This window comes from Python bivittatus, unplaced genomic scaffold, assembly GCF_059951505.1.
Source record: "Python bivittatus isolate LINGU-HERP-01145 unplaced genomic scaffold, Pbiv_v1 ctg000330_np1212, whole genome shotgun sequence".
Taxonomy (NCBI): Eukaryota; Metazoa; Chordata; class Lepidosauria; order Squamata; family Pythonidae; genus Python; species Python bivittatus.
The window spans coordinates 1,098,758-1,125,583 of record NW_028277058.1 but is presented as its reverse complement, the minus strand read 5'-3'; the positions used below and the strand labels follow the sequence as shown (position 1 = coordinate 1,125,583).

Here is a 26,826-nt window from a genome sequence, read left to right as displayed (position 1 = left end):
AAAATATTTGCAGTGGCATACTGTTTGATTTAATGGATTTTCAATAACAGTAACATTCTCTCCCTTCTCAATTAGTCAGTTAAATTAAGTTTCACTTCTAGTAGCAAACTGAAGTTTGCAAAATCAGGAGGAGAGATGGGAAGAAGTAGAGGGAAGCAAAGGAGCATGAGCCTAAGGCGTATTAATTAGATTCACGCATCATATTAAGCCCTGGTTTGCTTAAGCATGGTTTGTTGAGCAAGCTACAATTGACTTGGTCCTCACACACAATGCTAATCACAATGGCTAAGTGCATAAAGAATAAAGCATGTGTTTAATAATTGGAAGAAAATGAAAATTATTTAAATATCAAAACCAGAATTTAAAATACATACTCCATATTCAAGTATCATCATTTTTTCAGATAACAGTGGGGGTGAAGTGGAGAGTCATTGTTTTTTGAAATCAGTTTTGTAGACATGCACATTTTTACCCCTGTAGCCATCTACTCTTCTATATGGATTGCATTGTCGAAACAGCACAGTATTCCATTGGTGAAAAGGTTTGTCTATTTTAGTAAAAAAGGGGTAGAGTGCAGCAGAGATGTAAAAAGCAGTAATAATTTGCATTTAGTTTGAATTACTTGTCTATGGCAAAGAAATTGACTTCTACTCTTTTTTTTTACAGTTTAGGAAATATAGTTCTTGTTCCAGATATATTTTTTTTCCTTAAGTGAGGCCATATTCTTAATTTAGTAACACTGTTCATGCTTCCACCAAGTGGTATCTTGAAAGTGGGTCTCCAAACGGTTTAAAACTTTGGCCTCTATTGTAATAAAGTCTTTGTAGATCTCTTCTGTATTCCCTAAAGAGAAAGATTATTTGCTTTGTCAAACAATATTGATAGGATATTTAACAGAGAGTGCTTGTTAAAATGGTGAAATGAAATAGTTCCTTGTGATTTACATCAACAGAACCAAATATGGGAATGAGATAAACATATTCACTATACCTGTGTTTAAATTTAAGTACTCCTGCTGATGTGGTTTTCATATCTTAATAGTACAGACATTTTTCAGTGCTGTCAAGACATCCTACATGGTATCGTGATATCATTCCTCATGCATTGATAAGCCATTCAAAATAAGATGGTTGTGCTTCAGATATTAGGACTCAGTAGCATTAGCTCATTATGTTTCATTCTACCAGAGGGCTACAAATTAGGGCAACTTTCATAAACTCTAGTGTTTTTGTATTTTCATACTGCAGAATTTAGCAATTAGTTAACTGTCCACCAATGCTCATAGTTTTCCATTTTGTACTACAGGTAGTCCTCACTTACAGACTGGAAACTGTCACTAAGCAATGCAGTTGTAAAGTAAAATGTCATGTGACTCTGCTGACTTCAGACATCAGTTCCAGCTGCCATAGTGAAGCAAATCACTCCAGTCGTTAAGTGTGATGTCACATGATCGTGACTTGTGACTTCCTGCCAGCTTCCCCACTGACTTTGCTTGTTGGAAGCCAGCTGTGAAGGTCGCAAATGGTGATCATGTGAGCGTGGGACGCTGCAACTGTCATAAATCTGCGCCGGTTGCCAAATGCCTGAATCACGATCATGTGACTGCAGGGATGTTCAATGGCTGCAACTTTGAGGACCGGTCATAAGTCTCCTTTTTCAGCATTGTCATAACTTCAAATGGTTGCTGAATGAGCAGTCAGTAAGCAAGAACTACATGTACTATTGCACTATTTAAAATAACTTTTTTTTAAAAAAAATGGAATTATACAAGTTCCTTTTGTGTTCATTTCTAGATGACAAAGCTGAATGGCATTTGCTACAGTAACTTGTTTAGTGCTGTATTTAACTGTCACAGTAGATATTAAAAAGGTTTGGAGAACTTACACAGTTGATACTGATAAAACTTGAACTCCAGACATTTCTCATGTAGTAGATGATATTTTTGTATTCTTGGTATATATATGATGTATAATATTGTTCTTCCTCTAAAGATTTTTGTTTGTTTGTTTAGTATTTTTTCTTATTATAGTCACATGAAAAGAACTATGTCAATAATAGGTGCCCTAAATAGCAAAATTATAAAGCAATTATGAATCACAGCCAGCGTGAGGCTTATTTATAAGTCTAAGCCATGCAAAGTAAACATGCATAATTAATTCAATTAATTAATTGAATTTCTTCTGTTTTGATTTCTTCAATAATAAACTATATTCCAAAAGAGTTTTAAATTATCCTTAAATTATATTTGACTTATATGCTTTAATTTCAACCTCCTCGCTGGAAAATCCTACAGATCCCTCAGGATTTTGAATTGAACTTACTAACGGGCAGTTTTGTAGTTTAAGAATATTTATTTATTTATGTCACATTTAAATGACACATCAGAATTCTTTGAATGGTATATAGGTAAATTAAAAATGTAAAGTACAAGACCATAAAGATCATGCATGCTGTCCTTGCTTTCTGGATGTGGATATTGCAAACAGGTCAGCGAGTACAAGAAAATAATAAAGGCAGATTTCAAGGTTTAGAAACATTTATCAGCGTTTTCTGTAGTTGTAATGCTTTGTGGGAATGCCCTTGAGAGACAGGAGGAAGAGCTGCAGTCGGGGAATGGTCAGATTAGAGGCAGCTGAGAAGGAATGGGGGCCTGGCAAAAGTCTCAGAAGGGACCCTCCCTAGTTTCTTGGATTGTAAAGGTGAGGGGGGAAAGATGTACTTTCAGACTTGCAAGATCCTATTAGTGTATCCTTATAATACAGTTAAAGCTAGTACTTCTGGGTGTGCTTCTTGTCTGGACTACCTCACAGGGCTGACAGTAGTACTTTAAAAAACTAGTAATTTTATTCTTATTTATGTAAGCTCTCATGGACTTCAAGACTCTTAATAGTTGCACTGCAATATACCATAGAGTTAGTTCTTTGGAACTTTGGTATATATTATGGGTGTGTGTGTGTGTGTGTGTGTGCACGCACGTGTGTGTGCGCGCCTTTGAGTCAGTTTTGACTCCTGGTGACTGCCTGGACTTGTCCCTGCAGTTTTCTTGGCAAGTTTTCCAGCAGTGGTTTGCCACTGCCTTCTTCCTAGGGCTGAGGGAGAAAAACTGGTCCAAAGTCACCCAGCTGACTTCATGCCCAAGGCAGGAATAGAATTCACGGTCTCCTGGTTTCTAGCCTGATGCCTTAACCGCTACACCAAACTGGTTCATTATGGTGTATACTGCATTTTTTATATTTCTCTTCTATCTACTTTGCATTCAGGGATATGTTTTCTGTCCCTGAAATCAGTAAAACTCAAAAATAGTTAAATTTAGCAAGATCAAACCCTCAGGGTTTTCTGTATTTCACATGAATCAGAATTATATGACTTTCTTAAATTAAGCTTCAGTATTTCCTTTACTTAATGTAACATTGGAATAGGTTACTAAATATAGCATTTGAAAGTCAGCAATTTCTGTATTTTTTCTGCCCTCTCTTTTTAAATTCTGCTTTGAAATTTTGCTTACCAAAATGCTACCCTGTATTTCTCTCTCCATTAAAACAAACCCACATCACAGAATCAGATTTTGATTTGGCCTTATGTGGTACAATCTTTATTTTGGTTGAAGTTCCTGTGTTTTAAACTTCTAATTAATCTAAATATGGTGTGCATTATTATTTCAGTGTTGTAAACTGAATGAGAATATTTTGGAGGAGGGAATAGGAAGCTGCTTGCATTAGCCAGCTCTTCAAGAGAACGGACTTTACTTGCCTAATTTTTTCTCAGAAAATGTCACTGATCTCTTTTAGCATCTAGGTAGACAGTGCTAATTGTAGTGAGAATTTTACTTTCTAAATAAAATTGGGGGTGGAGATTGCAGTCTTCAATCTATAGAGTACAAATAAGGAAGCAATTCCATAAAGACACAAGCTGTTTGACTGCCCTGCTTTCTGCAGTCTGTAAGCAGCTACAGAATACTTTAAAGAATTCCAACTATGCATCACGTTTAATAATCACATTTCAAAATGATCAATGTCTCTTCACAAAAGATGTGAAAGACACTATTGATTACTTCTCGACAAGCCACTTCTAGGATCTTCTGAATAGGCCTATCACTAACGAGTAATAAATGTTTAATATTCCCTGTTCCTATTTTAGCCTGCAGTGCTTCTTTTCTGAAGATACTCAGCTTTCAATTTTAAAAACAATTTGCTGCCACAAATAAACCATTTTTCATTCTAATTGCATTTAAGGAGAAGTAGATGCATTTTTTTTACTCAAGTAAAAAGCATACTCAAGCATATTGTTTCTGAGGCATTATGTATTTCCACATTACAATGGATCAATCAGTTTACAAATTTACCAATGGTTATAAATTTTTGTCTTCTGTTTTTGCATGTTGGAAATGTAATAAGAAAAGCAATAGTTATGATCAAAATCAAGATTGCTTATTTATTTAATGTATTGGGTTAACTTGTATTTCACTTTCCACTATAGAATTTAAGACAATTAAGAACATCCAGAGACAATGCAATAAAAATCACAAAACAATTTAAAAATAAGTATGTCCATTGAAACATTGGGATTTAAAATAGATAGGTATGGAAATTGCCAGAAACCTCTTGGATTACTAATGCTGAGATAAAGCAATGAAAAACCTAAGTAGTCTTTGTTTTTAGACATGAAATTCTGATTCACTTACTACTTTTCACTTCCCTGCTTGATGTATTAGTCTCCATTTGTATGTCTGACAAGAAATAACTGCATTCACTACTTCTCTATTTTTGATGGGAAAGTTTCTATTTCTAGAATTGTATTCTGTCAACTCTTCTCCCAAAAGAAATGCTCTGGCAGGCATAATAAATATAGTGAAGATTCCTCAGTTTCTCATATGTCACAGGATCAGGGCCATGTGCTACCTTGAAGAATCAATAGGAAAGAAACTCATGGAAAAACACTTGCAAAGAGGTGAAAAAGGTGAAATCACAGTTTGTGCAATCCTAGATAGTGTCAATTGGGAGGGATTTCAAAGCAGTGAGCACCCTCAATGCCCCTCGATCCTGCTTAGCATTCCTTTGTTAATTAGTAATAATTGTACTATTGGTGAGGACTTCTCTGAAACATCTGGATTCTCTCTTGCAGTTCTAGTTCCTTGAAATTAAGCCTTCTGCTAAAGCAGATAATTTGATTGTTGTGCAGTAGAAAGTAAGAGCTTCATGGCTTATATTGCAACCTTCCTATTCTGTGCAAACTAATTAGCAAAGCTAATGACAGCAGAATGGAAATGTTGCCTGCTCTTTTTATCAGTTCTATGGTTTTTTAAAAGAACAAGTCTATCATGGAACAGTAAAAAATGGAACAAAACTTCAAAACTTGGGAACAGAACATTCAAAATGTCTGTTTCACACTCAGAAAGTTTTACATCCCCCTACTGTGGGGAGCTTCCTCATTTCTCACGTAACTTACGTCTCTCTAAAAATGAGGATTTGTACCACTAAAAGAGAGGACATAGATCAGTGCATTCTGTTCAGAAATAATAATTAGAATATACATATCAGGAAAGGCAAACCAGCGTGCCATCTGAACCATTCAGTTAATTTATAACATCTCAGATCACCTGAATTATTTTTTATCCACCCATTAATTCCAACCTCCAAATCCTGTTCCAATAGCATTTTTCATAAACACCCCTTTCATCATGACATCACTGCTCCCATAAATTAAAAATAAATAGGATGCATGGTTACCTTTGAGAGTTTAGAAATTCAGAAGACTTCTTTGTAAACAGCTAGCAACAAGTCTCTCCTTATTAGTGAGGAGACCTGTCATAGGAAGGCACTTAGAAAAAAATGTGTCATATGCACTGTAACATGCATGGGATATAATACAATAATTCAGTTGCTGGAATTTGTACCTCCCATTCCATTCATCTCAATAAATGTTGCTGAATAGAACTTTGAGAATTGTGCTTGGAAAAGAATCACTTAATATTTTAGGTAGATGCCAAAGACAAGGGAGCTCTCTCCTCCCTTCAAAAAAGCCACACAGAAGGCAATCAACAGTTGAGGTGGTAGTGGGGTGCCTCCCACTGTACCTCATTAGTTGAACTGCTTTTGTTTCCGCTTGCATCCCCATTTTACTGTGTTCCAGAATCTCCCTTCATTCACTTCCCAGAAATCCTGAGGCCCAAGTTGCTGACTGAATGTTGCCAACCATTTCCTACCACATGCAAATTCAACTCTCAGATGTCCTTGGGGAAAGAATTGACACTGAAGCTTAAATTTGCATCCACATATTTTGCAGGGGACACAGTCAAGTAAAGAATGGTTGTTCTTATTTTTGGTTCTGTAAAGCATCCCTGGAGAGGATATAAAATACTTTCCTTCTGTGTGGTGTAATATCAGCAGAGAAAAGAGAGCCAGGCTTTTAAAAAGAGAATGACAGAAATTGGGGGCAGGAACAGGTGGCAAAAATGGTGGACTGGTGTAGTGTATTGGAGAACAAGCAGGAAAAAGCGTAATTCTTCATCGTCAAACCAAATATCTGTTTTGAGTTCAGGACAAGAACCATGCCTCTTTCTATCTGTTGACAAACAGAATTGTCAGGGCTTTTAGGTTTACATGGTCCTGTGCTAGAGTGGCCCTGTTTTGTTTAAACACTGTTTCATATATTTATTTGCTTTGGAAAATTCATTGATTTTTCTAAATGCCTATGTTCTTTTCCAAAGAATGTTTTGGAAATTAATGGGGTTAATGGAGAAGAATATTTCATTCATTCATGATAGCAAAAAATGGATACTCCAAGGTTAGAGGGATCCTCATTCTCTGTCAGTTATACAATGGTCTGAAGAATGTACTGTCTTTCTATATTTGAACTACTTTTTATTGTTGAGGCTTTATTTAGAAATTTAGACTATCTGTAGTAATTTATTTAATTTCTCATTTTTTCATATTATTAAACACACTGACTTAAATTTAATATGATGAATATATGAGTGTTATGAGATTTGTGTTTTTACCTTTTTCCTCTTTTGCATATGAAATAATAATTTGTACCACTTCATTTTCTCTATATCAAGTGTTTTTTTTAATAGATAAACTGCAATGTATGATTGACGTTTGTACACTCTTTTCAATATGGAGCAGCCTAATGATTTTATAAGTTAGTAAGCGCTCTGTTTACTTCCTTTGTACATTACCTCATTTAACAATCCTGTATTGTAGGATGTCTTGGGAAAATGCATGAAAAGATTTCTGAGATGGTCTGATTCTTCTCTCTCTTTCCCTTTAGATGGTATTCACAGTGTTACGGCACTTTGCACCTTACGGGTTACAATCATCACCGATGACATGCTTACCAACAGTATCACGGTACGATTGGAAAACATGTCCCAAGAGAGGTTTTTGTCCCCTCTGCTGGCTCTCTTCGTGGAAGGCGTGGCTACTGTACTATCAACCACTAAGGAGGGCATTTTTGTCTTCAACATTCAAAATGACACGGATGTTAGCTCCAATATTCTGAATGTGACATTTTCTGCCTTACTTCCTGGTGGCATTCGAAACAAATTCTTCCCCTCTGAAGACCTTCAAGAGCAGATATACCTCAACCGGACGCTCCTCACATTGATATCTACTCAACGAGTATTGCCTTTTGATGATAACATTTGTCTGCGGGAACCTTGTGAAAACTACATGAAGTGTGTATCTGTACTGAAATTTGACAGCTCCGCTCCATTTATTAGTTCAAATACTGTACTTTTCCGACCCATACACCCTATCAATGGGTTGAGGTGTCGCTGCCCCCCTGGGTTTACTGGTGACTATTGTGAAACAGAGATTGACCTCTGCTACTCTAATCCATGTGGAAACAATGGCCTTTGTCGAAGTCGAGAGGGAGGCTATACTTGTGAATGTTATGAAGACTACACTGGTAAGTTATTCCTTGGTGCCCTAAACGTTGTAGTTTGCATTATGAATTTAGGAAAGGGCAGTCTTTTGCTTTCTCAATTAACCATAAGGTTAAATATAACCATTAGAACAAAGACAAATTTGAACTTAATTTATAAATAGAAAAGGCTGTAGTCAGAAAATATGATTTTCATAGAAAAGTCAGTCCATAGCCCCTCCATTAAAGAACTTAAATTAGCTGGAATTGTTGTATATATAGCCAGGTATATGAACAAAAATGTCAGTACAATAAATTGGGGCAATATATGGCTCAAGTCCTGATGAGGTTCTGTGGTTATCTTTTCCTCACATGACAATGATAGGTTATTAGGATATATGCTATGAGAAGTCTAGAGTCTCTGGGAGTCAGATGGCATATACATTTAATAAATTATTATCATTAAGTCCAGACTGAAAAAATTGTGTTGGGTTGTTGGTGTTCTCTGAATTTATTTTTTCATGACATTTCATTACAGATAGTCAATCAGTCAACCAATTTTTATTTGGTCATAGACCAGCAAATAAAAAAAAAAGAATCACAGATAATTACGATAAAAAAAGAGAAACAAACAAAAATTCTAAAATATCTAAGAAAAATTAGAGAAGATACTATGGCGTACGGTATATAGCCTAATTTTGTGTACAACTTTAGCCAAAACAGGTAGTCCTCAAGTTACGACGGTAATTGGGACTGGATTTTTTTGTCACTAAGCAATGCAATTGTTAGGCAAAACATCACATGGCCACATCATTTAGCGACAGCAATCCCAGCACTCCCTGTTGGCCATCGTTAAATGAATCCCACCAGTTGTTAGGCAAGGACCCATCCCGATCTAAGCCATTTCCGGTTTGGTCTCTCCCAGCCCCGAGCCCTGGTAAGGTAGGGGACTGCCTCCTCTGCCTCCTCTTGAACTCCCCCCCCCACCAGCCTATCTCCCCCACATCTCTGCCTTTTTGGTTGCCCTGCACAGCAGCACTCCTCAGTGGCAGCGGTGGCAGCACTGGGGCTGAAGTAGAGGCTTAGGGCCTTCAGTGGTCTCAGCCAGCCACTACTCCCCTGAGCCTCAACTTTAGCCCCAGCACTGCTCCCACCACCAAGGAGTGCTACCTCAAGCCCCATGCCATGGTCAGCACCCCAGCACCACAGTGCAAAGCTCCAGCCACCCCTGCCACCCTGCACTCTCCAGGCCACACTCAGCTGATCTGCGCCATCTTCCACTGCTGACAAGGCACACCCAGCCTTGCCCTATGAGAGGCAGCTGCTGGCCGTGGCAGGACTTCTTCCCGAGGCCACCTGTGCAGTTCTTCGAATAGTGTGCCCCATTCTTGTGATGCTTCAAAAGGTCTCAGAAGCCAAGGAGTGCTGCTGTGCAGGGCAGCCAAGAGGGCAGAAATGGGGGGAGAGATAGGCGGATGGGGGGAGTTGTATTGCCCCTGCAGTCGTAGGTGCAGGCGGGCTGCCAAGTGCCCTAATTTTGATCACATGACCGCAGGGGTGCTGCAACGGCTGTAACTTTGGGGAGCGGGTGTAAGTGCCATTTGTTCAGAGCCGCTGTAACTTCAAATAGTTGTAACTCGAGGACTAATGTATGTACCTAGGTAACCTCTTCAATGCTATGATCTTGAAGGAGAAAATTTTGAGTATATCAGAGATGCACCAAAAACTATGTTTTGGTCCTGGGAATTTCAGCTACTAGATGAGATGCAAACAGCTAGTATAAAGCTGTTCAGAATAGCTGGTTCAGAATAGCTGGTTAAATGCTTGGAAGGCAAGATGGAGGTATCTTCTTCAGTCTTTTGACCACACTTCATCAGTTAACAGATTGTTTATTTGGCATTTCCAAATAGGACCTGCAAAAATGTCTACTTTATATTGAAGAGAATGTATTCTGTAGTTACTGGACTAATGATAATAAATAAAGTTACTTGGTAGCCAGTTTCATAGTGGGAGTTCTAGAAGCAAACTGGAAATTTGTGCAAATGAGATACTGCATTGTACATACATTATATTTAATTCTTTTATGAGGAAAATCTGCTTTATTTTTTAAATGAATAAATAAAATACATAGTGGGAAATCTAGCGTGGCACAGTTCCCAATTGCTGTTAAGTGTAAAAGCAAAATTATTTATGCTGCAGACAAGCTGCAATCCTGGGGATAATTTCTAGGAAGAGTTTCAGCAGGAAGCTGCTAAACAGTGAGATTTACATTTAGGTAAAACTTGTATTAAATTGTTTTAAATATGAAAAGCAAGATTCTGAAGTTGATTACTAGCACAGAGTATATGATAAACCGATTTAACATAAGGCCAATTTGCATTTCCCATCTCAAAACTCCCTGAGGTAAAATTCTACTTGCTTTCTTTCTTCCAAACCACAATTAGTAGAATGTATTGAAAGTGAGAGATAGGAGCATTAGTCTCTCTGAACAAAAAATGGATTGATATTTCCTGCTGTTGAGTGTGGTGCTACCCCTTGTTGGTATTAATGTTGTAAGGGCAGGAACATGATCTGCTGGACCCAAACTTACATCATTTCCTCGGACAAAGCTGATTCAGGCCCATCACCTACAACAGTCATGGAAACAGCACAGATAGTCCACCTTCCCTTAAGCTGAGGGAACTGTAAATATGTGGCTCTGCCAGTCTGAAATTGTCGTTTCAGTCTTTTCATTTGTCTTGTTGCTCCCCTTTGGGATTTCTGTGCTTGCTATAACCAACATTTACTTTTGTAGGTGCTTTATCTTCCCTGAGAGATTGCTTGAGAACAAGTTATTCTTAAACTTACTGTATTTTTAAACAGAGATTATTTGAAGCTACAAAAGATACATGGCCATTGAAGCATAGGGCCAAAACAGTAATAGGCCACATTGTGTAATGAAATGGCCGCAGTCTTGGAGATTGCATTAAAAGTCTTTTCAGATGATCCCTGCAGTTAGAAAAGCCTGGCCATGGAGCACGCAAACTTACATGTGGATGTGGGATGAGCGTTTCACCAAGGAAGCATAGTCTTTTTGAAACAGACCAATCTGATGGGCATCACTCCAGAAATAGTTCAGTGTGATTCAATGCCTAAATCAGGATTGAGAATCTGAAAAACAACTCCATAGTCTTGCAAGAGGAAAATGCAAAGTGTTTTAATTTGTTTCAGAATAGGATGAAATTTTCAGGAACACTATGCCTTTATGAGCAGGTAAAATACACCACATTCTGTAGAAACTGGTACTTTGATTTGGAGATGCATTGCTTTAAAACCTGGGGTTTTAAATAGTGTCTGCTACTTAGCTGGTTTGGGGCAGAATGTGGTGAAATTTGCAGTGATAGGGGCTAATTGTGTAGGAACAACCAGTTTGTGCAGAGAGTTCTAGTCCTGCCTTAGACATGAAAGCCGGTTGGGTGACTTTGGGCCAGTCCCTCTCTCTCAGACCAACTCACCTCACAGGGTTGTTGTTGTGGGGAAAATGAGAGGAGGATGGAGTATTAGGTATGTTTGCAGCCTTGAGTTATTTATAAAATTAATAAAGGTGGGATAAAAAAATCTAAAACAAAACAAAACAGCCATACCTGCTTCCAAAAATATAGACTGAAAGAATTTTGTGCAAAAAGGCAGGATTGATTATAAGGAATAATAGTACCCTTCCTAAAAATGTAATGGCATTGATGCTTGGGGTTTGATTCAGAAATAAAAAGAATTTTACCTGCTGATCTTTTCCATTTACTCCTGTTGCCATGACACTGTGAAAATTACTTCTTAGAATTTCTATATTAGAGTTGCAGCTAAAGAATATAATAAGTTACCCATGTGCATAAATAAAATACCAATACAAAATTATCAGCATGATCTGGGAGTTGGCCAAATCTAGTATGTTCCCTTAATAGTCATATTTGTTGGGCGAAGGCCAAACATTGGAAATGTAGGAAACGTGTAGTGATAAATCATACAGAACCTTCCTATTCTTTTTTCTATGTTGCCATAGACTTAAAAGATCGAGTTATCCTTGTTGAAATGATAATACACAAAAGAATGCAGCATTCTTTGGAAGATCTAAAATTTCACTTTATCCTATTAAGAAACATACTTGACAAATAATCTAAAAGTAAAGATACTTTGAAAATAGTGTAAGAATTTCCAGCTCTTTTGTTGTTTTATGCTGACTATAATAGAAATATACTTTTATCCCTGAATATCTTGATTTCCTCTAGAACACAATTATGTCCCAATAAAAAGGCTTCTTTTCTCACTTGTTTCCATTTTCCCCAATACTCTGAAGCTTTCCATTGTTGGATGTAATTTATACATGATGAAAGTTTCTCAGTCTTCAGGAGTCTTCTGTTTCAAGGAGTAAGGTACACAGAGCTTTTATAAGCTATTTCTGAAATGGAAATACCCACTAATTATAATTATCTGGAATGACTGCACTTCCTGTGATGCAAGGAGGTGAGTGATAAGGAGACATAATATTTGTGGGTTTAAATCAGATCTGGAACGATATTTCATTTTTTCAAGCCAACATGCACCATCTCTACCTGTGTGCTAAGAAAAAGACAAGTGAACTTAAATAACTTAAATATTTCCAGAAGGATTTCCCTCCCTTCCTCCCTTCCTCCCTCCCTCTCTCTTTTACCTAGGAAGCAATATTCCTTTAATTTTGGCTTAATATGTTCCATGAAAATATATGTTTTGCTGTAGTATATCCTTGAATCACATAAAATCATAACCCCTGGCTGAAATTTCTCTGACTTCAAGTTAGTATTGTAACCTGACAAGTTAAAACAGATTTTTCTCAGTCAAGGATAGCAAATGGTTTTTGCAACATGTGCTGGGACAATGTGTCCAAAAAAAAAAAAAAGTATGCTTAGAGCTGGGACAAAAAATAAGTTTATTTAATTTTTTAAACAACCTATTTATTTAAAAGATTTGTATGGCTTCCCATCCTAAAACACAACTCTGGTTGGCTCACAGCAACAATAAAACCATAAACTGTAAAAACCATAAAAACATAAAACTGTAAAAGACAACCCAAGCCTGGCACCTCAGTCATCCCCTTGCAATGCCCCAACAACCAACCCACAATACCCTCACTCTACCCCAGTGCCTGGGTAAAAAGCCAGGTCTTGACGGCCTCTTGGAAAGCTAAAATGGTTGGGGCCAGCCAGATCACTGGGGGGAAGGTGTTTCATAAGGTAGGGGCAACCACAGAAAAGGCACACTTCCGAGGTCCCCCTAGATGGCAAAATTTCAGGGAAGGGACCTGGAGCGTGCCTACCCTATCTAATCTGGTAGGATGGGCAGATACTCTCAAGGGAAGCGGTCCTGCAAATAACCTGGTCCCATGCCATGTAGGGCTTTAAAGGTGATAGCCAGCACCTTAAATTGCACCCAAAAGGAAATGGAATCCAGTGCAGCTCACACAACAGAGGTGTAAAATGGGTGAACCTAGAAGCACCCAGGCTGCATTCTGGGCCAGTGGTGGCTTCTGAGTGGTCTTCAGGGGCAGCCCTATGTAAAGCACATTGCAGTAATCCAATGGTACCACACAAGTGGGAATGAGAAGAGCACTTAGGGCACTAGCTTTATTCTGCACAGATCAAAAACTTTCAATAAATTAACAGAAAACTAAAGTTTTAGATTTTGCCCGATGCTATTATAAAAGCCATAAATGGCAAATAAATGGGACCCCAATTGAACAGGTGCACACCTATAAATACCTTGGAGTGCAATTCCATGCTTCTCTATTCTGGAATGCACATTTCCTTTATCGAGCAAGTGTGGCACAGCGCACTTCATCAGCAATTATAAGATTCTACCATTCAAAAGGAGCCCATTATATCCCTGCAGCATGCAAGGTATTTCAAGCTAAAGTAATACCTCAGCTCCCCTATGGCTCTCAGATTTGTTCCTTTGCAAAGCTCAATACAATTAAAACTATTCAAAATAAGTTTATGAGAGCTATTTTGATGGTACCAAAAAGTGTTAAAAATGCCATCTTAAGGGTAGAATTAGGTATAGTTTCACTGGATGCCAGAGCATGGTTTTTTCTTCTTACCTTCTGGCTAAAGTTATTACTGTCTCCTATAGGTTTAGCCCCATTAGTATTTAGGGATCATTTCAAATCATCGTGGCAAAAACAAGCCTTAGATAGAATTCAATTGCTGGGTTTCTCTATGCAAACTCTGTGCTTATTAGGATTTGATAATGCTAGAACTGCCCTTAAACAACGTAACTGGGATATAGATTTACAAACAAATTTAAGTAAGGTGCTGCACCCCAATATTTGTAGGTTTCTACCACAAGGGTTCATTCCAGCTTCTTATTTAACATCTATTACAATTCTGAAATTTCGCAAAGCTTTCACCCTAGCTAGAATGGACGCATTGCCCTCAGCAGTCCTTTTTGGACATTTTAAGGGCATTCCTATGCACCTTCGATTATGCCCATGTGGAGATGGCTCAATAGAAACACTAAGCCATATGCTACTATATTGCTCCCTATATAAGGATATATATATATATATATATATATATATATATATATATACACATACATACATACACATACATACATACATACATACACACACACACACACACACATACATACATACATACATACATACACCCGATATTGAAGAGATTTCCTGGCAGGGAGTGTGACTTCTATCTAATGCTACTCCTTTTGGACAAAGACCCAGAAATATCCTCCCAAGTTGCCCGGTTCTGTGCTACCATCTGTACAATACGCTCCACCATTATTTAGAGTTAAAATTCCACAACATAGTAGCCTACTTTGATATATTTTAGCACTGTTATTTTAATTACTAGATTAAATAATATTAATTGTTTTGTTTTATAGATATATATAAATGTAAGATGGTTGTTATTGTATATTTTTATTGTATCTGGCCTTAGGGCTGTAATAAACGTGTGTGTGTGTGTGTGTAATCCAATGGGAAGTGACTAAGGCATAAATAACTATAAGCAAGGCCTCCTGGTCCAGGAAAGGGTGCAATTGGTGCACAAAGTGAATCTGTGCCCCCCCCCCCAGCCATGGCTGCCACCTGCTCATTCGAGGAGGAGGTTTAATTTACATTTTAAAATAATTAAATTAAATAGAGATAATATGCATACTCTCCAGGAATGTATTTAATATTTCTTACATCAGATTAAAAATTACTTGAAAATAGTATTTGAAGGCTTCTGTACCATACCCAGAGTTTTTGATGGTTGGAAGCTGAACTTCTGAACTAAAGTGTATGCCTGACCCTTGAAAAATGTGAAAGTTGCATCCACTGTTTCTGTTCTCCCCCCCCCTTTTTTTCTTCTTTTTCTTTTTATACCATACTCTGGTGAGGGGCAACACTAAAGCCTTGCTTACCATAGCAAATGGTAGAGGAAAGAGAGGTCAAAAGGTTGTGGAAAATGTGTATTTCAACTATTCATTGCAAGCATACTATTTTGAGTATTGTTGCAACTGTTTTCAGGGTGGAAAGACCTGCCAACATTGGGAAGGAAGAAAAAAGTAATTGCATAATAACAACACATGACATACAGTATATTATTACCTGTCTTCCCTGAAGTAGTGCCTTCCACATAAATTCAGTCAACTCCCATGATCTTGCAGCCATATTGGCTAGCAGACAGTAGGAGCTGAAGTCCATCACATTGAAGGAAGCAGGTTGGGGAAGGCTGTTGTAAACACTGTTGTAGAAGACAAGTAGATTCTTATCTCTTTTAGCTCAATGGGTGACCTTCAAACAGGTATTCTCTATAATCTTCCCACAGGATTGCTGTGAGAATACACTAGAAAAGAACTATGTATACTCCCTTAATCTCCTGCAGATGAGGCAGGTTTTAAATAAAGGAGTAAACCTATTTCCACTTTGTAAAATAAAATTTCTTGTTATCTAAAAATCATAATGTTATGTTAACTGGACAATTAGTTTTTTAATATGTGATAATTCTATATAATACCTTGTTTTTTCTTTCCCAGTGTTTCACAAGGAGTATTTGATTGTTGTTTTTCTGAGTCAAAGGACTGCAAATGGTCTCCCCATTACTCATTATTCTGCCAAGATATTACCAAGTGAGAGTGTGTATGTATATGTGTGTATACACACACACGTACCATACACACATACATATAAAGTCAGTTCTGTCTTACCTTACTATTGACATTATGGAATGCTGCTATAAAAAATAATCAATTTTTTCCTTCAGCCTCAGCTGCTAATTTCTGAGCTGTCTCACTCAGTATTTGTCTGCTACAGTCTTCAGAGGGCACCATCAGTTGACCTGTTCAAAAAGCCCCAGGTGCCATGCCATCATCCAATACCTTCTGTGCTCTCCAACCCCCAATCTTGCATCTGGCTTTTTTTGCCTGCAGAAATATTTTCAGAGATCAAAGTCTTGGACTGTCTCTTTTGAAATCTAGTCCAGAGATTCAGTATTCTTGTTTGCTCTTTTTTTAATTAGTTTTCAAATGGTTTGACAGGATTTCTAATGTTACAAAAGCAGTTTAAAGTGCTAGAATTAAGGAAGCTTTGTGTATGAAAGTGATATACCTAATATCAGTATAATCACCATATTTTCCAGTCTCCATCCAGAGATGGAGTTCAGTGTTTCACCTTGGTAATGTTTTGCCATCATGGACTGGAAAAAGTTGTTGCTATTGAGATCATAGTCATGATTTTGCAGTCATCTTGGATAGAAAAATTTAAGACTCATTTGGTTTTCTGCAACACATTGTGAATACAGATGGGAAAAACAAAGCTGGGGGGTGGGGGGTAAACTTGGACCAAGGATTATATTTTCAGAGTGCAAAGGGTTCCAGGTCTAAGAAGAAAAATGCTCTTTACACTCATTAAAAAAAAAAAAGCATTGCTAAAGTGATCTTATTAAATAAAGGATCACTACAAAACTCTGAAGCCCAGTTTATTTGTTCATTTCAGTCTTTTAATGACTGGATGACTCTTGCCTTTTAAATGAACTACTGCAGATGACTCCAAAGAACATTTTATTATAAAATATTACATTCCATAAAAGCATAAGAAGAAAAATATAACGGTATTATGGTAGCAATCTCCATAGGTATGTTCATCTACTTTGGTTATCATCAATGAATCAACATTGAGTGGGGAAAAGCATCTGTAACATAACTGTTGCTTGTACCATTATTTTCTTCTGCTTCTCAGTGGTCAAAAACTTGTACGTAATGTTTGCACAAAAAAGAAAAAAAAAGCCAGGCTTAAAAGAAAATAAGTAATCTTCCTTTTAAATAGTTAAACTAGGAGTTAATAAGTTAGCAGTAATCTATGCTGCGATACTGCTTTTATCAAATTCCACTTTCCCACTTGTGTGAATAGTAAACAGTAATTCAGCAGGTTAGATTTCTTTACAGCTGGAATTTATTCAGTCTTCTAAAATAACTTCTCTTATTAGGGGTCAGGTGTTGGTACAGGTCTGTTTGCCTTACCTTGAAAAAATTAACAAATAAAGAGGAGTTTTCAATCACAGTAGAGCAATTCCTCCCCGAGTCTTGTTTTTCTTGATTCAGTCCTAAAAGCATATCTTCGTGAAGTAGGGAAACAGTGCAGATCATGAGTGTCCTTTTAATATGATGAAAAAAATTGTTAGATATGAGAAGAGTTGTTTACAGTAGTGTATGTGTGCTTCAACAGTAGTTGATACTTTCAGCAGTTGAACAGAAACATATGGTACTTAAAGATGAACATCAAGATAATTAGAATTCTGGAGGACAGTTACAAGTTTTATAGGAGATATAGTGTCACTGTTATTGAAAAGGTTCTTCTGTTTTAGCTAGCATGATTCAGTGACTGCATCTAAACTCATGTGCTACTTATCTGTCATATTTTGTTCTTTGTTAATATACATTTTATTGAAAGTTTTAACAACAGTAATAAGTACTAATACAAACTAAAGTAGAACAAAAAAGAAGAAAGAGAAAGGGAGAAAAAAAGAAAAGGCTGAAAGTGCTGAAAGAAAAAAAATAGGAGAAAAATAGGAAGAAGAAAAAAAAGATATAAAGAAAGGTATAAAGAAGTGGCTTCAGATCTTCATAGTAGTTATAAGTACAATTATATTTTAACCTCTCTCTCTAAACTTACATCATGACTCTCTTCTTTCTATAATCTATCTTGTCTAACAATCAAAAACATAAAGCATAAGTTCATTTTTTTCTTATTTACACAAAAATCCATCAACAATAAATGTAGATATTGTCTTTTCTCTAATCAAACATGTCAGATTGGCCATTACAGTGAGTTCCATCATCTTCACCAACCATTCCTCCATTGTAGGTATTGCCAAATCTTTCCATCTTTATGCATACAATAATCTCGCTACATTATCATATATAAAAACAGTGCTTCGTGGCTCTTTTCTAACTGTTTATTCATCAGTCCTGGGAGGAAAAGTTCTTGTTTCAGTTGTATGTTAATCTTTAAAGTCCTCTGAATTTTTATTTTGTTCTTCAGAAGGATATTGTGCTCTGTTACAAGAATTGGTTTAGTCTAAAGTAGTACTTTCACTATATATTTTGCTGTGCCTATTTAAAACCATATATTTTAAAAAATATATCATGAGCATTGTTTGTAATTTGCCTCTAACAACACTGTATTTCACTGCAAAAAATCAGAGGCAAATTGAGCAGTGGAGAAAGAAGAGATTATTATATATGCAACATAACCTCAAACTTTATTTTTAATTATGATGAAATGTCATCCCCTTAACATACAGATGCATAGTTTGTCAAAATCTGTCACATAAATATTAAATAATAGGATTATTTCTGAAATTCATGGTAATATGAATGCAATATAGAACTGGTAATATTTTTCTAATTACTGTTGCTCAGGATCCGTTCATTGTTTTGCCCAAATCCTGTAGAATGTATTTCTATCTTAAGTATTCATTTGTTCCTGTGTTCTGATGCTCTATTTTTTTTTTTTTAATTTCTTATCCAGATAAACTTGGGTATTTGTTTAAAGTCATTGTTATTGGGGTTTTTTTTAAATCATGATTAGTTCCTAGGGAAATGATAGGATTGATGGAATGCTTTTTAAACCCAGGAGAGCAGAATAGAATATTTCATATAAATAAATAAATTCTCAAGTATTATATTTTCTTCTTGCTCAGTTTTAACTTAAAGTGGGATGAGAAATGAGCACACAGAGAGAGTACCTTTTCCTTTTATTCCCCAGGAAGGCAAATATTCTATATTGCTGCCTATCCGTGCCTGCTTACTTAAGTTGCTCCTATTTCTCATGCCAACTAGATTCTAAATTGGCTTAGGAAAGTTTGTTGAGGCTGGGATTTTCAGCAGCAACTTGCTGGGGGTCCAGATTGCTAGCTACCCCAGTGCCCCTGTAGTGGGTCTTATTGGACATGTATGCTTTTATATTTGGTGTGTTTATGTTTATATTTGTATGCAAAATTTAATTAAATTTATACATCCAGATTTAAAACATCAAAATGCACATATATGCAGGTACAACAACCAGCTTTAGAATAAATGTTTCTTTCTTGCATTTTCCCAACTTTAACTCATTAAACTCGTATGTTGCAGCTATTGTTACCAATGATGTTAATGTTAATGAAGGTAGTGATGCTAGCATGGTGGTTGTAATACTTGCCTGATATGCAGGACTTCTAGTTCAAAACCTGGCAAATTCTCTCTCTCCCTCTCTCTCTCCCTCTCTCTCTCTCTCTTACTATTTTAAAGAAGCCAAGTGAAAAAGTAGCTAGGTTGTGGAAATGAAAATAGCAATTAAAAAAATGTTTATGTTAGGTCTGGAACCTATGAAGCTCCTTTGCTAACAGAAGCAGACATTACAGGGTGGCAACCCCTGACCCAATTAAGGGGACATTCCTGTCTCTGCCAATCAAAGTTCAGGAATTCATCCAGAAAAAGTGAAATACAGCAGACAAAATGGATGGAAGTTTTTGATCCAGCACAAGCTGGAATTCAACTTGGAGCAAGAAAACATGGGCATAGATCACATTTGTAATGGGCTGAAGACAGGGGCTAGAAAGCAATGCCATCTGCATTCACCCTCCAGAAAGGAGTGGTGGCCTGTACTCACAATGGGGCCACTTGGCAGTGAGATATGCTGTTAGGCTTCTCAAGGAAGCTTTGTTGAGTTACACGAGTCTCCTGGTATTCTGTACTCTTTGGAGCTGAATTTAAATTTGAGGAAGAATCACACTTATTGCTGAGTAGTAATTTTTATTATTATTATTTGCAGTAAACTTCCAGCTATTCTAGAAATAGTCAGAGGGCACTGTGTAGGTCATTCCCATGCTGACTTCAAGCAGTGGAGCTTCTGGTGACTAATTGCTCACAAATAAGCTATTTACTGACACTGCATATTTTAGGCTTTTGTTACTCTTTAAGTAACAATGCTATGTTTGTAGCAGTATATAAAATTTTAAAAACTGCAGGTAGAAAGCTTATGAACTGGTTTAACTGTACTAAAAATGGGCATTTTATACATACCCATATCTGCAGTTTGACCTTGTTCCCTGTCTTATATCAAAAGGCATTTTGGGAATTCAGAAGACTGTATTAGTCTTCTGAATTTGGGAGACTATATTAGCAGTTCTTAAATGAGGATGCTTTTCTGGATGAAATATAAACTGTGGATACTTTTTAAATTGTTTTAATCTACCCTGAAGGTAGATTCTCTTAGCTGCTTATTCTTGCCTGCATGTTCTTGTTTTCACTGTGACCTTGAAAGGTTTGGGAGTTTCCAGCTCCCACCATTCAGAATAGAGCAGCAAAGAGGAATAAGTGCTAACTCTCTCCCACCAGGGTCTCTTTGTAGATCAAGGTAGATCCCTAGTAATTGTAGAGGAAAAAATCCTGCATTTTGAAGTATGCTGTTAGGAAAATGTTTGGGTTGGAGTATAGTTTATTTACCTGCTTCACAGACCAGATAACTGCCAAGGGAAGTTTGGATGAGGCACTGCTCAAGAGGAAGGGTAGCCATTAGTGTTTTTTACTCTGTCATGAACAGTGGCAGATCTTTCTCCTGTCACTAACGTTATTTACCTTTGCTTCTCTTTTTTATTTTGTTTCTTTTGATAGTCTAGTAAATTATTGTGATTAGAAGAACTACCAACTCACTTCAAGACAACTAAATATTTCTCTTGGAAATTATGTTTTAATACTGTACAATGACTGAGCATATTTATCCAGAGGCATTCTACAGAGTTCGGTGGAAATTATCCCTTAGTAAATAACTCATTTCTTTATTTCTTGTATTTATGTCCTAGAGAAAAAGTAAGACATAAGATAGCTCACATGGGGGTCTACTTAATTTTGTATTTGAACAATGGCTATGGGATATTGACTGGATTTAAAGAAAGTGACAGGCCCAGAGTTTGCACAATCCAAATCTAGTAGTTTTAACCACTAAATCATGCAAATTATTGATGTATTCTGGCTCAGAAAAGTATATTAAAAGTATATTAGCAGAGAACCATTTCAGATATACCATATAGTCTGTAAAATTGTATTCGTTTTTCTTTTCTTGAAGGCACTCCAAGTTTATTTGTACTCTGAACTGACTATTGGCTACAATCCTTCATTTGCACATTATTCAGCAACTAGAAACAATAGGTGTTTATTTGCATCAGTTATTAGGAGATGAACATGGTTGCAAACTGCCAAAGGCTAAATTAACAGCGTGTATCAACGTTCTGCATTCCTGGTTGGAGGCAAACTCATTTTGTAGTTGTGAAAGGTGCGGAAGGGTATGTGCAAATAATTGAGTTATGGTAGGCTTAGTGAGGCTTGAATTTTATATTATAGCTTCTGGGTAAACTGTTAGCCCCTCTTTCTTACCATTCAGATTCATCTTATGCTCTATCCATTTCTTTAGACTTTAGATCACAAGAATGCTTTCTTTAATAACCCTCAACATACATACATACATATATGAAACAAGAATTCACAAACAAGCAAAGCAATAAATAACACATTTCTTACATTGCTTGTATAGCTTTTGCTGTTCATAGATTAAGAATCCTAAACAACTTTTTTATATATAATGAGCATTAGATATATAATTTTGAGAATGTATTTGTAATTTTTGCAGAATGGAAAGGATTCTTCTTTTATGAGCAGGTATGCCCTAAAATCTCCAAGCCCCAGAGTTCTGCTTCCCTTTTTTAATTTTTTTTTCTAGTATAAATGACAAAAAGGAAATCATGGATGCTTATTGTGTTTTGGGAGATTATAGGGAAATGAGGAGAAAAATAAAACAGGGAAACCTTTGCCAACCTTTGGTTATTAAGAGAAGCTTGACTGCAAGTCTTTGAAAAGTTTTGTCTCCATTTTAATTAACTAGCATTTATCATGACCTTCATGCATTAATCATAAATACGGTTGAACTTAACTGTGATCTCTTTCAAAGAAAATAACTCCAGAACCCATGGCTTGAAGTGAGCTTTCTTCAAATAAACCATAAGATTAATTACAGGTTGAAGATGAACTGTCATGTCAGGATCAATCCAAAAGTAAACAAAAAATTCCATTCCTCATAACCACACTGGAACAGAAAGAAACTAAGAAATTATTAACTATAGTTTATTGTGATATCTGAACCAGCCATTAAGGCTACCAATCCCCTTTAATCCTCAGGCTGTTTTTAAAAAGGTGAGCCAAGAAGGAGCCTACTGAATTGAAATGCAAAGTTAGCTGGATTCTGAAAATTCTGAGGCAAGCATTTGCTTCAATTAGGTCAGTGTATATGAACTATCAAATTTCTGTCTTCTTGGCCTGACTGTTCTATTGCTGTGGTTCACTGTTATGTTATTCTACTATTATGTTTTTTCCCCCAGCAATTTCATTATATATGTGTGTGTATGTATGTATGTATGTAATGAAATTGCTGGGGAAAAAACATAACAGTAGAATGAATATATATATATATATATATATACACACTCACACACACACACACATACACATACATACACACACACACACAAACACACACTGCACATTTTCCAATTCTGCCTCTTGTTTTCTCTCGTCTCCAAACTATGGCTCATATTTCAGTATTTGCACACAGTAATCTTTAACATCCTAAACGTTTTCACTAGCTTATCTACATAAATTTCCAGAATCTCACTCCTGCAACTGTGGCATACCATCAAGGTGACACATTCCTTCTAAAGAATTCATTTGCAAGCCATACAATCTTAACTTATTATTGAAAAAATAATGCCTTCTGGTATACATGCTTTAGGAAGCAGTCTTAGACTTAGTCCATTGAAGACATCTTTGCATAGCTGTAGTGAAAGTCTTGATGTGAAGAAAACCAACAGGAAATGAATATTTATTTGTAAGGTTTTTACCCTGACACAATCTAACAGAAGCCAAAATATAGCAATACAGAAAAAGACTAAAAATCATAAAACATACAATACCAAACAAAGAGGTGGCATGATTGTATCCAAATCACTATTGAAATGACAAATTTATTTTAGTTTTACTTACAATTTATTTATGTATTTTAGTTTTCTTCCCAGTAAGGTCCAAATTTGTCTGACCACTTTCACTACCTGAAAAACAATCAAATTCTTACAATAGTTAGGACCAAGAACTTGCCAGGATCTTAAGGATGACAAATAGGAACTGTCACGTTGAGCCCACAAGACTTTATGTCATTTTAATTCCATTGCAGCATGCATTGTTGAAGTTAGTTAATACTCCCAGTGGTATTCTTTAGTACATAGCATATGAGAAAGTACTGATTCATACATGGACCCATCATAGAATAAGCATTTAATTCAAGATCTTAGAATATTTATATGAACTGGATTTTGTGAATTGTAGCCAGTGGATGTTCAGCTTACATGCTTGTAGATTCAGAGATTATCATGAAATTGTTATCTTGAGATAACAAGTCTATCCCCTGCCATCAAGGAATTCCACGTTATAGAGTTTCTTAGGCCTTTCATAGTTCAGTGTGCATCTCCAGTCAATTCAGTATTCTACCAACCACTTCATCCCATTTATATTGTTTACAAAGAATGGGCAAGAGTTCTCAAAATAGCTTGGTAAATTGGAGCTTCAGCTGAGTCCAGGAGGCAGAGTTCAAGGATAATTATTATGTAAACAGACCCTCAGCAAATAAAGTCCACTTCTTCTTCATTTATTAGCCCTTTTTTCCTCCTTTATTAAAAAATAAATAGTACCCTTCACTGGATTCAAATATCGCCTGTACATTTGCAGTACTTAATTTTGCCTATATGACAAATTCTTGAGTTCCCCAAATATTCAGTCTTGTTTCAGTTGTGGAAATGAATGAAACACACCTATACATACCAATATGCAGATTGATCACTGTTCAAGTCATGAAGGAATAAGGCGAACAGTCTGTTGCTGAATTGCCAAGATATATTTTTGACTGGTGGAATTTTGCTAACTCACACAAATGATTATTAATAATTTTCATGTGAGAAAGTATGGCCTTTCACTGAATGGTTAAAGGCTTTTAAACAGCTGGAATAAGATCTGCATCAAATGTGGCAGCACTGTTATTGTTTTTTTTATGGTTTATTTGTATCTTATAGGGTTTTTTTGTTTTGTTTGTTGTGCCTTTGAGTCATGTTGACTCCTGGCGACTGCCTAGACAAGTCTGCAGTTTTCTTGGCAAGATTTCAGAAATGGTTTACCATTGCCTTCTTCCTAGGGCTAAGAGAGAATGACTGGCCCAAGGTCACCCAGCTGACTTTGTGCCTAGGTGGGACTAGAACACAAGGTCTCCCGGTTCCTAGTTTCATGCCTTAACCATTACACCAAACTGGCTCTCTTCTAGTATTATTATAATGTATTGTACTCTGACTGTATTTTGAACATACCAGAAGCCTTTGGTTTGAGGCCATTTATAAATGTCGTTAATTTAGCAATTAAATAATTCCTGAGCTTATGTTTGTGTTAAAAAAATGATAGTAATTTAAAGAATCTATACTAAATTGTAGGTATGCGCTGTGCTTTGGAACTGAACCCAGAAAGGTATCTTGGAGTGAGCATGGCCATGCAAGCTACACCTGTTCATACCTCCATAAAGAAATTTGCTGGGATTGCACACCTATAACTCTACAGGTGTGCAATCCCAGCAAATTTCTTTATGGAGGTATGAACAGGTGTAGCTTGTGTGGCCATGCTCACTCCACGGTACTTTGTAGGCCATGCCTACAAGGTACTTTGGAGCAGATGCAGTGGGCTGCCAGGCCTCTTTTCACTCACCTTTGGTCTGAAGCACAGCACATCTCTATTATATTGATAGGTGACTTATTCCTTAAACAATGAAAAATTGCCATGCTTTACATGAGGTGCTCTTGAAAAATTCCCAGGGTGCAAAATGCACTCCCCAAAGATTGGCATAAGGTACCCTCTCTCCCAATATTTAGGAAGATGACAAAAATGAGTACAGGTAGTCCTCGTTTAGCAACCACAATTGGTTCTGGTGACTTGGTCATTAAGCGAAGCAGTTGCTAAGTGAAAATCATGTGATCATGACTATGCTGTATGATTTTACTTCAGCTTTCCTTTGCTTTACAGCATCAGAAAGATACAACCCAAACAGCCAGGTGAGCCCAAACTGTGGGGAAGGTTTCCAGAACTTGACTCACAAGGAAGCTGGGTAAAAGGGCACATCTCAGAGCCCTTTTTCCCCACTCCCCTGACCTTTGGAATGCTTAACCTGGTGCTGGGATAATTAACAAGAAGAGAATTAGAAACATTTACATTCATTGGAGAGGAAGGGGTTATAAGAGAGTAAGCAGGCACACAATGGGGAATACACATCAAAAGAAATGCGCAAGTGCTGGTTGTTGGGCTGCCAGCCCCAACCCACTTAGGAGGCAAACAAAAGCCTTCAGTGTAAAACTGATTAGGGTCTTGTCAATTTCAGGTAGCAGCTGTGAGCCTGCAGGAGGGTTCTAATCAACCCATTAAGGTCACAGAGCTGAGCTTGTTAACTTACAGTTAGCACTTTTTAGGGCCTGCTGCTCTGCATTGTGGAGAAAAGCAGTTCCGGAAGAGATAGCTTGTTTAGGCAACCTCTCTGTTCTGTGAGAAGGGGGAATGGGTCAGGCACAGGATAATACATACTGACTGTGATGGCGAACATGTGATTGAGAGAGAGATGCTGCAAAGGTCATAAATGAGCGTATTGGTCGCAAAGTTACTTTTTCATCACCGTCATAACTGAGAATGGTTGCTGTCCAAGGCAGTCACTAATCAAGGACTACCTGTATCTTTTTATTATATTAGCCTCATGATTTTATAATTATTGATTATCATTTTGTTAAAATGTCATTATTTTAATGATATGTTACTGATTTTGATTTTGATTTTTGATTTTTATTGGAATTTTACAGTTATGTTTTGTGTTTGGCATTCATTTTTACTTGTAAACCATTTTGATTATTTACACAAGCAGAATGGTGAGATATAAAGCCAATAATGATGATGATGATAAGAGCAAAAATAATTACAAACAATACAAAGCTGTGCTCATTAAAATCCAGATGAATTTACATGTTCATTTATTGAATCATATGCATTTTTTACATTCTTTTCATTGCGTTTACATTTTTTGCCAGTCATTTTTGCACTGAGAAAATACTGCTTTGTGCATAGTTGTCTTTACAATTATAGTACAGATTTGTATGTATACACTATACATTGTATTTTTTTTCTCTGAAGGGTGAACTGTAGTCCAATATGCTTAAAAGTACATTTTGGCTTGTCTGTGCAGTTTGGGTGAATCAATTTATTTGTCATGTTTAGTACTGGCATTTCCTAAACAAGGTCTGCAGAGACAAACTTCTCATATTCTCTGACTGATAGCTGTATTCCCCCATCTTT

At 36.7% G+C, this 26,826-nt stretch overlaps 1 protein-coding gene across 3 annotated transcripts in view; it reads left to right on the top strand.

Moving 5' to 3' along the window:
• Nucleotides 1–26,826, top strand: part of CELSR1 (cadherin EGF LAG seven-pass G-type receptor 1) — a 170,597-nt gene that overhangs the window by 56,534 nt on the left and 87,237 nt on the right. For all 3 annotated transcript variants that reach the window (XM_088141636.1, XM_088141638.1, XM_088141637.1), the window contains exon 2: nucleotides 7,270–7,908. In XM_088141636.1, the coding sequence (XP_087997762.1) occupies nucleotides 7,270–7,908 (639 nt within the window). The remainder of the gene's footprint in view (nucleotides 1–7,269; nucleotides 7,909–26,826) is intronic.